At 39.4% G+C, this 16,291-nt stretch overlaps 1 protein-coding gene across 2 annotated transcripts in view; it reads left to right on the forward strand.

Annotated features, from left to right (window-relative positions):
• The first annotated feature begins 1,628 nt into the window (after positions 1–1,628).
• Positions 1,629–16,291, forward strand: part of tnfsf10 (TNF superfamily member 10) — a 45,329-nt gene continuing 30,666 nt past the window's right edge. The window contains exons 1-2 of one of the 2 annotated variants that reach the window (XM_061921325.1): positions 1,629–1,840; positions 1,990–2,115. In XM_061921325.1, the coding sequence (XP_061777309.1) occupies positions 1,733–1,840; positions 1,990–2,115 (234 nt within the window). In that variant the 5' untranslated portion in view covers positions 1,629–1,732. The remainder of the gene's footprint in view (positions 1,841–1,989; positions 2,116–16,291) is intronic. The other variant, XR_009809765.1, reaches the window with a different exon arrangement.

Consider the following 16,291-nt stretch of genomic DNA (forward strand, 5'->3'; position numbering starts at 1 on the left):
GTCCATAGTGGATCTAACATAATAGTGAGAGTCCAATCCATAGTGGATCTAACATAATAGTGAGAGTCCAGTCCATAGTGGATCTAACATAATAGTGTGAGTCCAGTCCATAGTGGATCTAACATAATAGTGAGAGTCCAGTCCATAGTGGATCTAAAATAATAGTGAGAGTCCAGTCCATTGTGGATCTAACATAATAGTGAGAGTCCAGTCCATTGTGCATCCAACATAATAGTGAGAGTCCAGTCCATAGTGGATCTAACATAATAGTGAGAGTCCAGTCCATAGTGGATCTAACATAATAGTGTGAGTCCAGTCCATAGTGGATCCAACATAATATTGTGAAAGCCCAGTCCATAGTGCCATCCATCCATCCATTTTTCTACCGCTTATTCCCTTTTGGTGTCGCGGGGGGCGCTGGCGCCTATCTCAGCTTCAATCAGGCGGAAGGCAGCGTACACCCTGGACAGTCTCCACCTCATTGCAGGGCCAACACAGATAAACAGACAACATTCACACTCACATTCACACACTAGGGACCATTTAGTGTTGCCAATCAACCTATCCCCAGGTGCATGTCTTTGGAGGTGGGAGGAAGCCGGAGTACCCGGAGGGAACCCACGCATTCACGGGGAGAACATGCAAACTCCACACAGAAAGATCCCGAGCCTGGGATTGAACCCCGGACTACTCAGGACCTTCGTATTGTGAGGCAGATGCACTAACCCCTCTGCCACCGTGAAGCCCAGTCCATAGTGGATCTAACATAATAGTGAGAGTCCAGTCCATAGTGGATCTAACATAATAGTGAGAGTCCAGTCCATAGTGGATCTAACATAATAGTGAGAGTCCTTTTTTTTTTTTTTCTTTGTCATGAAAAAGGGAGTTTTTTGTGGTCGGTGCACTAATTGTGTGTATTGTGTTTTTTATGTTGATTTAATAAAAAAAAAATGTAAAAAAGATGTTAGTTTTTTTTGGTTTGTTTGTTTTTTAATAAAAATTAATTAAAAATACTTCTGCGGCCCGGTACCAATCGGGCCGCGGCCCGGTGGTTGGGGACCACTGCTTTAGAGCACAGCAGTAACTTCCTGGCACTAAACCTGCAGAAATTGATTGATATATTGATTGAAACTTGTATTAGTATATTGCACAGTACAGTACATATTCCGTACAATTGACCACTAAATGGTAACACCCCAATTAGTTTTTCAACTTGTTTAAGTCGGGGTCCACGTTAATGAATTCACGGTTTAAAAAATCGTTCTTCTCTGGTTTCTCTGTTTACATTTTCACCTTTTTAGACTGTTCTTGGTAGAGTCTCGATCAAAACCAAATAGATAAAGTATTGTGTTGATTTTCTGTCCACCAATCAGCGCACTGCCTGTAGCTCCGCCCACTCCAGGTACCCTACAACAACAAGAAGGCGTTACAAAGTTGTGCAGAACTCTTAGAAATCCAAAGTGGATTTGAAACTAGTCATTGGTTGTGTTTGAACTTTGGATCCAAGAAGAAGTGACAAAAATAAAAAAAAACTTTGGTTCGCGTTCTTGCGGCGCACACTGTCCAAGCCACGCCCCCCCTGATTCCCGCCCTCCCTCCCTCCGCGGGTTCTGGGCGGTTCTACAGTCCGGAGTTGCTCGTCTCTGCCATTGTTGTTCCTCTCCGGGACGTCGGCGTGCGTGTGTGTGAGCTTCGTCCGCGTCGTGGCGTTGCGAGCGGCGCTCTGTCTGCTATGACGGGCTCCGCTCCGAGGCTGGGGGTCCTGCTGCTGGTGGCGGTGCTCCTGCAGACGGTGGTGGTCACCATCACCGTGCTGCACTTCTCCACCTCGCTCAACGCGGTGAGGACGACACTTCTTCTCGGCTCGTTTCGTCGCCCGAATTCGATCAGGAAGTTTGTTTTCGTGGTGCGCGTGCGCGCGGCCGTGCACGCCGCCCCAGCGGAAAGTTGACGACAAAGTGAAGATGTCCCCGTTCTTGTCCCTTGCAGATGCGAGAGACGTTCGCCAGGAGCAGCGTGTCCTGCCTGAAAGGCTCCGACCTGCACAGCATGTCTGCCGTGCGAGGGGACCCCTGTTGGAAGGTCTCGCAGCAGCTGCACCTCCTCATCGAGAAGGTAAGACGCGCCGGGACCTCACTTAACAGGTCTGGGCTCTTCAAGGCAAGCCAAGTCGCTTCCCTTTTTAACGGGTGGTGTCATTCATTTTTTTTTTTCATTTCATTTATTAATGCATTTATTTCAAGCAATGGCATTAAATAATAATAATAAAAAAAGGTACAAAGTTGACAACCTGAGGTGGGTAGAGTAGCCAGAAATTGTACTCAAGTAAGAGTACTGTTACTTTAGAGCAGTGGTTCTTAACCTGGGTTCGGTGAGTCGGTCTCAGGGGTTCGGCGGAGGTCAAGACACACCCGACTCATCGTGTAAATAAAAACTTCTCCCGATCGGCGTATTACGGATACGGCAACAGCAGAAGTAATTTTTGGTGAGTTTATGCACCGTGTTGGTTTTGTTCTTTGGACGGCGTGGCGGGTGAGTGGCCGTGCGCAACCCGAGGTTCCCCTGGTTCAAATCCCACCTAGTACCAACCTCGTCACGTCCGTTGTGTCCTGAGCAAGACACTTCACCCTTGCTCCTGATGGGTGCTGGTTAGCGCCTTGCATGGCAGCTCCCTCCATCAGTGTGTGAATGTGTGTGTGAATGGGTAAATGTGGAAGTAGTGTCAAAGCGCTTTGAGTACCTTGAAGGTAGAAAAGCGCTATACAAGTACAACCCATTTATTATTTATTTATTATAATGTTCATGCACGGTTCATTTTGTGCACCAGTAAAAAAAACATGGTAACACTTTAGTATGGGGAACATATTGACCATTAAAGGCCTACTGAAATGAGATTTTCTTATTCAAACGGGGATAGCAGGTCCATTCTATGTGTCATACTTGATCATTTCGCGATATTGCCATATTTTTTGCTGAAAGGATTTAGTAGAGAACATCCACGATGAAGTTTGCAACTAAGAGAAATGCCCTGCTTCTACCGGAAGTTGCAGACGATGACGTCACATGTTGATGGCTCCTCACATATTTACATTGATGTTAATGGGAGCCTGCAAAAAACAGTGCTATTCGGACCGAGAAAACGACAATTTCCCCATTAATTTGAGCGAGGATGAAAGATTCGTGTTTGAGGATATTGATAGCGACGGACTAGAAAAAAAAAAAAAAAACGAGTTAAAAAAAACCGCCATTGCATTGGGAAGGATTTCGATGTTTTTAAACACATTTACTAGAATAATTCTTGGAAATCCCTTATCTTTCTATTGTGTTGCTAGTGTTTTAGTAAGTTTAATATTACCTGATAGTCGGAGAAGTGTGTCCACGGGTGTCTTGACGCACAGTGTCTCTGAGGGAAGTCACGAAGCTGCAGCAGGACGGAAGCTCCGCTGATCTCCGATAAGAAGCGACTTTTTAACCACAATTTTCTCAACAAAACCTGCTGGTTGACATTTGGTCTGGATTCATGTCTGCTTGACCGCGCTCTGATCCATAGTAAAGTTTCACCTCCGGGAATTTTAAACAAGTAATCCCCGTGTGTTTGTGTGGCTAAAGGCTAAAGCTTTCCAACTCCATCTTTCTACTGTGACTTCTCCAATATTAATTGAACAAATTGCAAAAGATTCAGCAACACAGATGTCCAAAATACTGTGTAATTATGCCGTTAAAGCAGGCGACTTTTAGCTGAGTGTGTGTTCACACTTCCTAAACCCTGTGACGTTTTGCGTACACGTCATCATTACACGACGTTTCGAAGACGAAACTCCCGGGAAATTTAAAATTGTAATTGGCATGTGTTGCAATGTTAATATTTCATTATGTCCCTACCCAGGAAAATGGGTAGGGACAGTGGGAATCTCATTCATCCATTCATGCGCATCACTAATTAGATGACGAGGCATTTGGCTACCATAAGAGAGTCATAGTTACTCCCGCCGTTTACTATCAGACTGCGTGGTGGGTAGTAGTGGCTTTCACTAGGCCTTTAATTAGTTTCTTATTAACGTGCAAATTAGTAACATATTGGCTCTTGACTATTCATTATTAAGTACGTATTAATGCCTTATTATAACCCTAACTCTCTAACTCTGGGCCTAACCCCCTAACCAAATAACTCTAAGGCTTTGTTACTTAGAATTAGGGCTGCAACAACTAATCGATTAAATCGATTATAAAAATAGTTGGCGATTAATTTAGTCATTCATTCGTTGGATCTATGCTATGCGCATGCGCAGAGGCTACTTTTTCTATTCATTTAAAAAATATATATATATATATACTTTTTTTTAAAATAAACCTTTATTTATAAACTGCAACATTTACATACAGCTGAAAAACAATAATCAAAATAAGTATGGTGCCAGTATGCTGTTTTTCTATAAAATACCAGAAAGGATAGAAATGTATTGTGTCACTTTTACCTGACGATTAATCGACTAATCGAAGTAATAATCGACAGATTAATCGATTATCAAATTAGTTGTTATTTGCAGCCCTACTTAGAATATTTTTCCCTGGTGTCCAAAGAACTCTAAATTAAGTCTTTGTTACTTAGAATATGTTCCCCATACTAAAGTGTTACCCAAAAGCATATACCATATTTTTCAGACTATAAGTCGTTCCGGAGTATAAGTCGCATTCACGGCCAAACTATGAAAAAAACCTCGTCTTATAGTCTGAAAAATATGGTAACTGTGTCTTGAATTTGAAAAAAAAATTTAAATTGTATTTTTCTCAGAAAAAGGGTTCGGTGAATGCGCATATGAAACTGGTGGGGTTCGATACCTCCAACAAGGTTGAGAAACACTGATTTATTACTCAAGTAAAAGTAAGGAGTAGTCACCCAAATATTTACTTGAGTAAAAGTAAAACGTATGTTGTGAAAAAACTACTGAAGTACTGAGTAACTGATGAGTAACCTGTTCGTTTAATGATGACGGCAATAAGAAATGCACAAAAACATAAAAATAGCAATGAACAAATTCAGAGCCAGGAATATCTCTGAAGCAACTAAAACAATAATATATATTATATAATATATATTTGGCTTTACAATATATTGAAAAAAAAAACTGAAAATGAATTTTACCTTTGCAACCTCATTATACTATTGGCTAAGTTCTATATTAATAAATGTACATTTCTCAATCCCTGACCTGTTTTTGTGCCTTTAAAAAAGTATTACAACTCTACATTAAAACACTCTACCTCTAACAACCAAAAAGCTGTGAAAACAATGATGCTGTGTTCCAAATTTAAGTTATTTACTGAGATTGAGTGACTCTATGGCTTTGCACTTTGTTTATTTTATATATATATATATATATATATATATATATATATATATATACATATATATATATATATATATATATATATATATATATATATATATTTTGCATTTTATGTGAGTTTCAATTTACAACCCCCTAGTACTGTTTTGTACAGTTTTTATACTGGTTTGTACTGTTTTTGTACTTACTTTGATTATTATTTTCAACTGTTTGTAGATGTCGAAATTTATAAATATAGGTTAATAAAAAAAATATAAAAGTGTGCAGTTAATCATGTGACCGCCTGGCTCTGTTTGATTGGTGAAACGTAGTCAAACGTCACCAGTGACTGCATTTGATTGGTGAAACGCAGGCATGTGATAGATCCTACTTATAAGGTCTGTCTGACAAAACAAACAAAGCGTGCATCAGCAGATCAATAAAAATCAGTAGCGAGTAGCAAGCTGAATGTAAATAAATGGAGCGGAGTAAAAGTAGCGTTTCTTCTCTATAAATATAATTAAGTAAAATTATGTTGCATCAAAACTACTCTTAGAAGTACAATTTATCCCAAAAGTTACTCAAGTAGATGTAACGGAGTAAATGTAGCGCGTTACTACCCACCTCTGTTGACAACACATAATAATATAAATTAATACACCGTATTTTTCGGACTATAAATCGCAGTTTTTTTTCATAGCTTATGTGTGAAATTATTAACACGTTGCCGTAAAATATCAAATAATATTATTCCGCCCGATTGTAGCTGAGATAGGCGCCAGAGTCCCCCGCGACCCCAAAAGGGAATAAGCGGTAGAAAATGGATGGATGGATTATTTAGCTCATTCACGTAAGAGACTAGACGTATAAAATTTCATGGGATTTAGCGATTAGGAGTGACAGATTGTTTAGTAAACGTATAGCATGTTCTATATGTTATAGTTATTTGAATGACTCTTAACATAATACCGTATTTCCTTGAATTGCCGCCAGGTATATAGAATGCGCTTGCCTGTAATTACAAACTCGTTTCGCAAAATATTATTTTTATTAGCGTATGTCTAGAATTTCCGCCTGGTCAAACTCGTTTCGCAAAATAATTAGCATACAAGTGACACTTCACCTGTCATCATTTTTGAAATGGAGGAGGCTGATATCAATCATTTGAAAACGCATAAAGTGAAGAAGATTCAGTAGGATTTTAGGTCCAAACTATCAATATGCTAAAAATAACAGTAAGCAGCTATGTTTTATCAATATACTGTAGCTGCGTGTGTCAAATATGAGTCATTAAATGACTCCCGCCTCCTGGTGGTAGAGGGCGCTAGTGATCCTTACGACTACTCGGCTGCAGAAGAAGTGACAACAAGCGGAAAGAGTGAGCAGCGTGTGTTTATTTTTTCCTCTCGCTTGCACTTTTAACCTGGAGGATTACATATCTAAAATAAAACTGTTTTCTAAACTGGACTTTCAATCGAAGCAGGAGGTAATAAAGGAAGATCTCCATCGAGACAGAGAGACTTTTAAAACTGAAGAAAGATAAGGGAGACTTCTATAAACAAGTTATCGATGCTTTTGATCAGAAGGAGCTGGCATGGACTTAATTTATAAGTAAAGGTAAGACCATAAAAATGTTTTTTTTTTTAATTAAATGTGCTTTTCATGATGGTATCCCACATCACACTCAAATTCATAAGCCCGGGCCTAAATTTACCGCATGCCTTTGGTAAACGCCGGACTGAGAAGAGGTTTTAAATTATTAGCGCCCCAGCGGCAATTCAAGGAAATACGTTATTTAATCCCACCACCAGTTCTCCATTCAGTGATTATTCACATGAGTTTCACTCTTACTTTGTTCAAGGATTATAATACAAATGTTATATCTTAGTGGCATTACCACGGGTAACAATAATTATTACACTGTAACAATAATTTGTATCCATAATGTAGGAATAATGAATATACCAACAATGGTAATAGACAACTTGGCAATAATGGTAATAGACAACTTGGCAATAATGGTAATGGTAATAGAATACTTACCAAGAATTGTAATAGACAACTTGGCAATAATGGCAATGGTAATAGAATACTTACCAAGAATGGTAATAGACAACTTGGCAATAATGGTAATGGTAATAGAATTCTTACCAAGAATGGTAATAGACAACTTGGCAATAATGGTAATGGTAATAGAATACTTACCTAGAATGGTAATAGACAACTTGGCAATAATGTTAATGGTAATATAATACTTACCAAGAATGGTAATAGACAACTTGGCAATAATGGTAATGGTAATAGAATACTTACCAAGAATGGTAATAGACAACTTGGCAATAATGGTAATGGTAAACATTGAGCACATGATAACACTTTGAGACAGAGTACAACAGCAAGTCAAATTTAAATTAAAGACCCTCATCTCTATATTTGAACCAGACCCCATGTTTGTATAATAGTTTAAATCGATGAATAGTTTGGCATTGCTTGTGTTGTAAGTCCAGTTTGTTACATAGTTTTACCCCGCATACAGACACCATAAATCGTTTACGAGTGGTTTGAGGTTTCGGCAATTAGAAACATCCAAAGCGTCTCAAGTTATGAGCCTGCACTCGTCTTATAAAAATAAGTTGTAGATTAGGCGGCAATAATTTGTTAAATGCTTTATATAAGTTTATTAATGTATTATATTTAACAAGGTCATTAAATTTGAGCAACTTTGATTACATAAACAGATTATGAACCTGTGAACATTTTTTAATTCAAGTACCCCCTAATCAGAACAAAGCATTTTTGGTTGAAAAAAAGAGATAAAGAAGTAAAATACAGCACTATGTCATCAGCTTCTGATTTATTAAATTGTACAACAGTGCAAAATATTGCTCATTTGTAGTAGTCTTTCTTAAACTATTTGGGAAAAAAATATATAAAATTAAGTAAAAACTTGTTGAAAAATAAACAAGTGTTTCACTTATAAATAAAGATTTCAACACATAGAAGTAATTATTAACTTAAAGTGCCCTCTTTGGGGATTGTAATAGAGATCTCTTCATTCTCTAACACAGTGGTTCTCAACCTTTTTTCAGTGATGTACCCCCTGTGAACATTTTTTTAATTCAAGTACCCCCTAATCAGAGCAAAGCATTTTTGGTTGAAAAAAGAGATAAAGAAGTAAAATACAGCACTATGTCATCATGAATTACCATGAATTGATAAACGTGAAAAACTTTTTTGGGTGTTACCATTTAGTGGTCAATTGTACGGACTATGTACTGTACTATTCAATGTACTAATAAAAGTATCAATCAAATCAGTTTCTGATTTTTTAAATTGTATAACAGTGCAAAATTTTGCTCATTTGTAGTAGTCTTTCTTGAACTATTTGGAAAAAAAAGATATAAAATTAAGTAAAAACTTTTTGAAAAATAAACAAGTGTTTCAATTGTAAATAGAGATTTCTACACATAGAAGTAATCATCAACTTAAAGTGCCCTCTTTGGGGATTGTAATAGAGATCCATCTAGATTCATGAACTTCATTCTAAACATTTCTTCACAAAAAAATAAATCTTTAACCTCAATATTTATGGAACATGTCCACAAAAAAATCTAGCTGTCCACACTGAATATTGCATTGTTGCATTTCTTTTCACAGTTTATGAACTTACATTCATTTTTTCTTGACGTATTAGTCAATAAATAAATATATGCGGTCAGGAAAATCTGACTCAGGGAACCGGACGCCCCTGCCATGCATAGTCTGTCTGCCAACAAGGTGACTTTCATAGCTAATTGGGCTTGGGTCTCAAGCTCAGGTCTGATCATCCGGTAGCTGGTTGCCTCTGGAGAGGGTGTATAGCAGGGGTCGGGAACCTTTTTGGCTGAGAGAGCCCATCCATTTTCTACCGCTTATTCCCTTTTCGGGGTCGCGGGGGGCGCTGGCGCCTATCTCAGCTACAATCGGGCGGAAGGCAGGGTACACCCTGGACAAGTCGCCACCTCATCGCAGGGCCAACACAGATAGACAGACAACATTCACACTCACATTCACACACTAGGGCCAATTTAGTGTTGCCAATCAACCTAACCCCCGGTGCATGTCTTTGGAAGTGGGAGGAAGCCGGAGTTCCCGGAGGGAACCCACGAGAGAGCCATGAAAGCTAAATATTTTAAAATGTATATCCGTAAGAGCCATATATGTTTTTTTTCCCTTGGCCTCAGTCTGCACCCCCTCTCCAGGGCCCAGGCTAAGACCGATTTTTTTCATTTTATTTTAATCTTCTATTCCCCCCCCTCCTCTTGTTTACCTGTATCTCATCTTTTTTTGTAAGGGGCGCTGGAAGCCGGCAGACCCGTCAGCGATCCTATTCTGTCTGCCTTTAATGTTTGTCTGATATTGAATGGGATTGTGCTGAAAATTGTAATTTTCCTGACGGAATAAATAAAGTACTATCTAATCTAATCTAATAATATTTCCATCCATCCATCCATCCTTTTTTCTACCGCTTATTCCCTTAGGGGGTTTTGGGGGGCGCTGGCGCCTATCTCAGCTACAATTTTTTAATGCCAAATACAACAAAAGTAAGACCAACATTTCTAAGGTATAATAAGTCTCTTATTCCTTCTAATAAGATTTTTATTCTGAGGTTAACCAATAATAATTAAAATACTTCTTACCATTAATGCAACTTCATGAAGAGGTATGATAGAAAATTATGCATATATTATCACACAACTTTTATGCTTAAGGGCCGTTGCTATAATTATTGTCAATTGTGCTGAAGGGGTATTTTTCTTTGCCTGTGCAAAACTGGCAATCCAAAAGATTGCAAAGTAGTCTGGTATCAGTGTCCAGGAACGGCCTGCTGACTGCCAAGGCCGGACACCGCAGTGACGCAGACAGAGCAGAGAGAAAGGGGGATATCACCAGCGTCAACACATTTGCATTTTTGTATAGTCATATATTGTGTCTAACTGGACTTGTCGGGATTACCCCCTTCCCTCCGCGACAGCTTCAGTGATGTAAACAGGGACCTCCCAAATAAATATAGGAAGCACACAGGCCGGACAATTTGAACTCTGTCTCTGCAGGATTCCTTGCTTCTCGTCTGTTTAATAGATTTCATCAGTGTTTGAACCTGACGGATTACCAGCGGATATAATGTAGAAATGTCAGCTAAGATTTATTTGAGAGCCAGACGCAGTCATCAAAAGAGCCGCATCTGGCTCGAGAGCCATAGGTTCCCTACCCCTGGTGTATAGTGTTAAAGTCCGAAACACCCAATGACCCAGAGGAACACTACTGATGATACGCACCCGTAAATTCTTTTATCCTTCAGGTCTTGCATTCACGTTCACTACAAGGCCACCAAGTGTATGTGCTCGCAAAGGAGGCAAACACCTCATTCTGTGTTTTTCATTAGTTTTAAGAGTCTTTTTACGTGTTTTAGGAGTAATTTATGTTTTAGATGTCACTGTGCAACTCTTAGGAGTCATTTTATGTGTTTTTAGAGTCATTTTTGATGTTTTAGAAGTTGTTTATAGCTCGTTTGGTAGAGCAGCCGTGCCAGCAACTTGAGGGTTGCAGGTTCGATCCCAGCTTCTGCCATCCTAGTCACTGCCGTTGTGTCCTTGGGCAAGACACTTTACCCACCTGCTCCCAGTGGCACCCACACTGGTTTGAATGTAAAAATTAGATATTGGGTTTCACTATGTAAAGCGCTTTGAGTCACTTTGAGAAAAGCGCTATATAAATGTAATTCACTTCGATTCACTTCACTTTGTTTTGTTTTTAAATCTTTTACTTGTCATTTTAATGTGTTGAGTCATTTTATGCAGTTGTGTTTCGCACAAGAGGTAGAACATCTCACTCTGTGTTTTCTGGAATCTTTATAAAGGACTTTTGAATTGTTGCTATTTTTAGAATATTAAAAAAAAATCTCACGTACCCCTTGGCATACCTTCAAGTACGCCAACCCCCATTTGAGAACCACTGACCTAAATTACTCGAATAACTCCTATAACACTCCAAAGCGCAGATTTCAACCTGTGAAATACTCTCTATAGTTCAAGACTTGCGGTCATTTAAAAACAGCACTGCACATCATAATGACGGCTACAGTTTTGATGCAAAAGGTCTAAAAAATGATGTAGAACAGGGGTGTCAAACTCAAATACAGAGTGGGCCAAAATTCTAAACTGAACAAAGCCGCGGGCCAAAGTTGAACAACTTAACCTTTTAATAGGGACCCAAACAAGTTTTGCATTGAATATTGAACAAGCAAGGCTTATATAACTTTATAGTGACATGCAAAATCGAGGTTTGTTGGTAGCGGGGGTGTATATTGTAGTGTCCCGGAAGAGTTAGTGCTGCAAGGGGTTCTGGGTATTTGTTCTGTTGTGTTGATGTTGTGTTACAGTGCGGATGTTCTCCCGAAATGTGTTTGTCATTCTTGTTTGGTGTGGGTTCACAGTGTGGTGCATATTTGTAACAGTGTTAAAGTTGTTTATAAGGCCACCCTCAGTGTGACCTGTATGACTGTTGACCAAGTATGCCTTGCATTCACTTGTGTTGTGTAGAATCCGCATATATTACACGACTGGGCTGGCACGCTGATTGTATGGCGGAAAAGCGGACATGACAACAGGTTATAGAGGACGCTAAAAGCAGTACCTTTAAGAAACGCCGCCGATATTGTTGTCCGAGTGGAAATCGGGAGAAATTTGGGAGAAAGGTTGTCCCGGTAGATTTTCGGGGGGGGGGGGGCACTGAAATTCGGGAGTCTCCTGGGAAAAGTATTAGAATTAGCGGTGAATGCACCGCCGCTGTATAATACTGGCGGGCCAGCTCTAATCTTAATTTAATATTGTCTCAAGGGCCAAAATAAATTACATGGCGGGCCAAATTTGGCCCGCGGGCCAGAGTTTGACACCCATGATGTAGAACGTCTGGCAAGCTGGATTAAAAATCTTAATGGGGCCGTATTTTGCCCAGGTCTTTAACAGGTACACGATACATTCCTAACCCTGTGATGCCTATAAATCAATCGAATGATCATTGAAAAACCTCCAACACTTGTTTTATACTTTTAAAAAAGGCTTCCTTGGCAATGTTGCAATGCTGTGTTCCATTTGTTGAGAGCCATCCAGTATCTATCATGTGTGGATTTTGAAAGTTGTCCAACTTGTCGGCTTGGTGCCACAACCTCCTACAATACATGAGTTATGACCTAGCACTCACCAAGTAACACCCCCCAAAAAAAACCTTGGCTCTCCATGTTGCACCATTGTGGCCAACATTAAAATACAAAAGCACAGTAGGCCTAATAATTTATTTAAAACAAGGCAGATGTTTTATTTAAATAGTAAATTTCCTATTTGTGGCCACTGTCACATTGCACATAATTTGGACAGTAATATTTAATTAAGTGATTCTTTGGCGTACCTCTAAGTGGAGCCCACGTACCACTAATGGTACGTGGACCTCAGTTTGAGAATGACTGACCTAGCACACACTTTTACTAACACCAAAAATAATACAGGAGAAGCAGCTCTTCCTTCTTCTTTATTTCATTTTGAGGTGGGTTGTAATCAACATTATTAGCAGCTCAAGCTAATTAGTAGTTTGCTATCAGGCTACTTTCGAGTGTTATGAAGGAGCATTTTGAGTAAGACTGTGTTTCGCCAGATTGCGCTTCTGCGAGCCTTTCTCTTCTTAAAATCTCTTATTGTAGATCTGCGATATGTTATATTTGTTCCCTACGTGTCAGGTTCAAACACTGATGACATTTATTAAACAGACAAGAAGCAAGGAATCATGCAGAGACATAGTTGAATTTGGCTCAATGAGGAGAGATGTTTGGGCTGAACTCTAGTTACAGATCCAAACTACGCTCTAAAATCCTGCCCACACGCTTCCTCTATTTATTTTGGAGGTCCCAGGTTACATCACGGAGGCTGCCGCTGAGGGAAGGGGGGGTAATCTCAACAGCTCCAGTTAGACACAATATATGACTATAAATGAAATGCAAATGTGTTGACACTCGTGATGTCGCCCTGTCTCTGGTTTGTCTGCGTCTCGGTACTCGATGTTCGTCCTTGGCAGTCGGAAGGCCGATTCTAGAAACAAACACCGATACGAGACGACTGGCTTTGCACGGATAGAAAAAGTACAACTTCAGCACAATTGATAATAACTATAGCAACGGCCCTTAAGCGTAAGAGTTGTGTGATAATGTATACATAATTATTCTAACACTACTGACAGTGGTGTCCTCACTTTTTGACTTGAGGGTCGTATTGGGATAAAACATTTTTTGGCTGTGGGCCAAAAGCATGTAAAGTAACTGTGTATGTGAGGGTGATAAATGTACATTTTATACCAATATAGTAGGTTATTAATAGTATGTGAAAGTTTGACTCATACCTTGTTTACGTCTGTGACGACCTTATAAATTTTGTCATCAATCAGAAATATCAAGCAGCTAGAATGCGCCACACATGGATAAATGTGGAGGGAGTGTTTTACATTTTTCCCATCATGCATTACAGATCTTAATAGTTGTAATTTTGATTTTTTTGTATGGTATTTGAATGTTTTTTATAATATCCACAAAGTTCAGTGACCGTGTGTTGACCTTTGATTTTTTTTTTGCTTTATGACTAGGAGAGGTTGTGCGGATTGTGTCACATAAGTAAATTCTATGTTATGACTGCTAGGTAAATTTCAGGGTAATTGATCTGATGTCCGCAAGATGGTACCAAATGTGTAGCATTCAGGTATTTAAAATTGATATGAATGCTCTCCGTGGTGCGATGCTTAATTGAATTTATGACATCTAGCGGGGCAAATTAAAGACGGCGGGCCATAGTTTGGACACCCCCGGGCCTACGTCATCACAACATCCGGTTTTGTCAGTGCTGCTCAGTCTTTTTCAGCTGACAATTTTTTTTGGGTGCATCGCTTTTGCGCAAATAATAAACTATAAATATCGCCATTCGTACTGTAACAACCTGCTGGTATTGTTACGTTGGTGTATTGTTGTTCATTCTTCCCACGGTCCTGAACACACCATGTTGACATACAATGAGAAAGTGTTGTCTGCCAGTGAAGCATAAAGGAGGGTGTGTGTGCACGGGTGGCATAAGATTGGCATAAGATTGGCAATAAAAGTTAAAAACAAACTTTGTGTGGCTTATTCTAGAGGCCACGTTACACAAGCTGGCTTTAATTTGTTTTCACATAAAAACACACATTTTTAAGGTGTGGCGGCATTTATTTTGGTGTCGCGGTGCGCCACCATCAATTACATTTCGGAGGAACCGTGCCCTCTGTGTTGGCTCTTCAAATAATGATGTCGCTACAGCTTGGTGAATAACCAGGTTGTTTTATTTTTACACTGTTGGATAATTACCTGCAATGTTGGCCGCCTCCTACTAGTAGATGTTCACTATTTAAATGGCACAGCAGGGGGTAAAACATGTTGTCTGACATGATGATTGTGTTTGATGGACATACGGTCCCCATGTTTTCTATTTAAATGCACAGCAAAGAGAGACGGAACTGTGTTTAATGGGCAAAATAACAAATAAAAAGGTTGTAGATGCTACGATAAAGTCTGTTTCTTGAAATAGACAGCTTTTTTGTTCCGGGTGCTGCGGTACCTTGCAAGAATTGTTTGAATCCAGAATCATGTTGAATTCCGAATCGTGTTTGAATCGAGCAAATCGTGTTTGAGTTGGGAATCGTGTTTAAATCGAGGATCGTGTTCGAATCAGGAATTGTGTTTGAACCGCAAATTGTGTTGAATCGTGTTTGAATTGAGAATCGTGTTGAATCGCGAATCCTGTTTGGACCGAGAATCGCGTTTAATCGAGTTGAATCGCGAATACTGTTTGAATCGTGAATCGCGTTTGAATCGAGAATTGCATTTGAATCAAGAATCGTGTTAAATCATGCTTGAATCATGTTGAATCGTGTTTGAATTAAGAATCAAGTTTGGAGTGTCGTGTTGACTCGCGAATCCTGTTTGAATCGAGAATCGCCTTTGAATCGTGAATCACGTTTCAAAGGCTTGAATTGCGAATCATGTTTGAATCAAGAATTGTTTTTAAATTGAGAATTGCGTTTGAATCGAGAATCGTGTTAAATCATGTTTGAATCGTGTTTCAATGGGGAATCGTGTTGTCTCGCGAATCCTGTTTGAATCGAGAATCACGTTAAATCACGTTTGAATCATGTTGAATCGTGTTTGAATTAAGAATCAAGTTTGAATGGAGAATCGTGTTGACTTGCGAATCCTGTTTGAATCGAGAATCGCCTTTGAATCGTGAATCGCGTTTCAACCGAGAATCGTGTTGAATTGCGAATCCTGTTTGAATCGAGAATCGTGTTTAAATCAAGAATTGCGTCCGAATCGAGAATCGCGTTTGAATCGAGAATCACGTTTCAATGGGGAATCCTGTTGTCTCGCGAATCCTGTTTGAATCGAGAATTGCGTTTGAACCGAGAATCGTGTTAAATCATGTTCGAATAATGTTTGAATCGAGAATCGTGTTAAATCATGTTCGAATAATGTTGAATCGTGTTTGAATTAAGAATCGAGTTTTCAATGGAGAATCATGCTGACTCGCGAATCCTGTTTGAATCGAGAATCGCGTTTGCACCGAGTTCAATAGCGAATCCTATTTGAATAGAGTTGAATCGTGTTTGATTCGTGAATCGCGTTTCAATCGAGAATCGTATTGAATTACAATTCCTGTTTGAATCGCGAATCGCTTGTGTTCAATCGCCAATCCTGTTTGAATCGAGAATCGCCTTTGAATCGGGTTGGATCGAATGCACATGAAAGAGAGACAGGATTGTGGACGATGGGCAAAATAACAAAAAAAAGGTTGTAGACGCTACAATAAAGTCTGTTTCTTAAAATAGACAGCTTTATTGTTCCGAGTGCTGCGCTTGTA

This window comes from Nerophis ophidion, linkage group LG15, assembly GCF_033978795.1.
Source record: "Nerophis ophidion isolate RoL-2023_Sa linkage group LG15, RoL_Noph_v1.0, whole genome shotgun sequence".
In the NCBI taxonomy this organism is placed as follows: domain Eukaryota; kingdom Metazoa; phylum Chordata; class Actinopteri; order Syngnathiformes; family Syngnathidae; genus Nerophis; species Nerophis ophidion.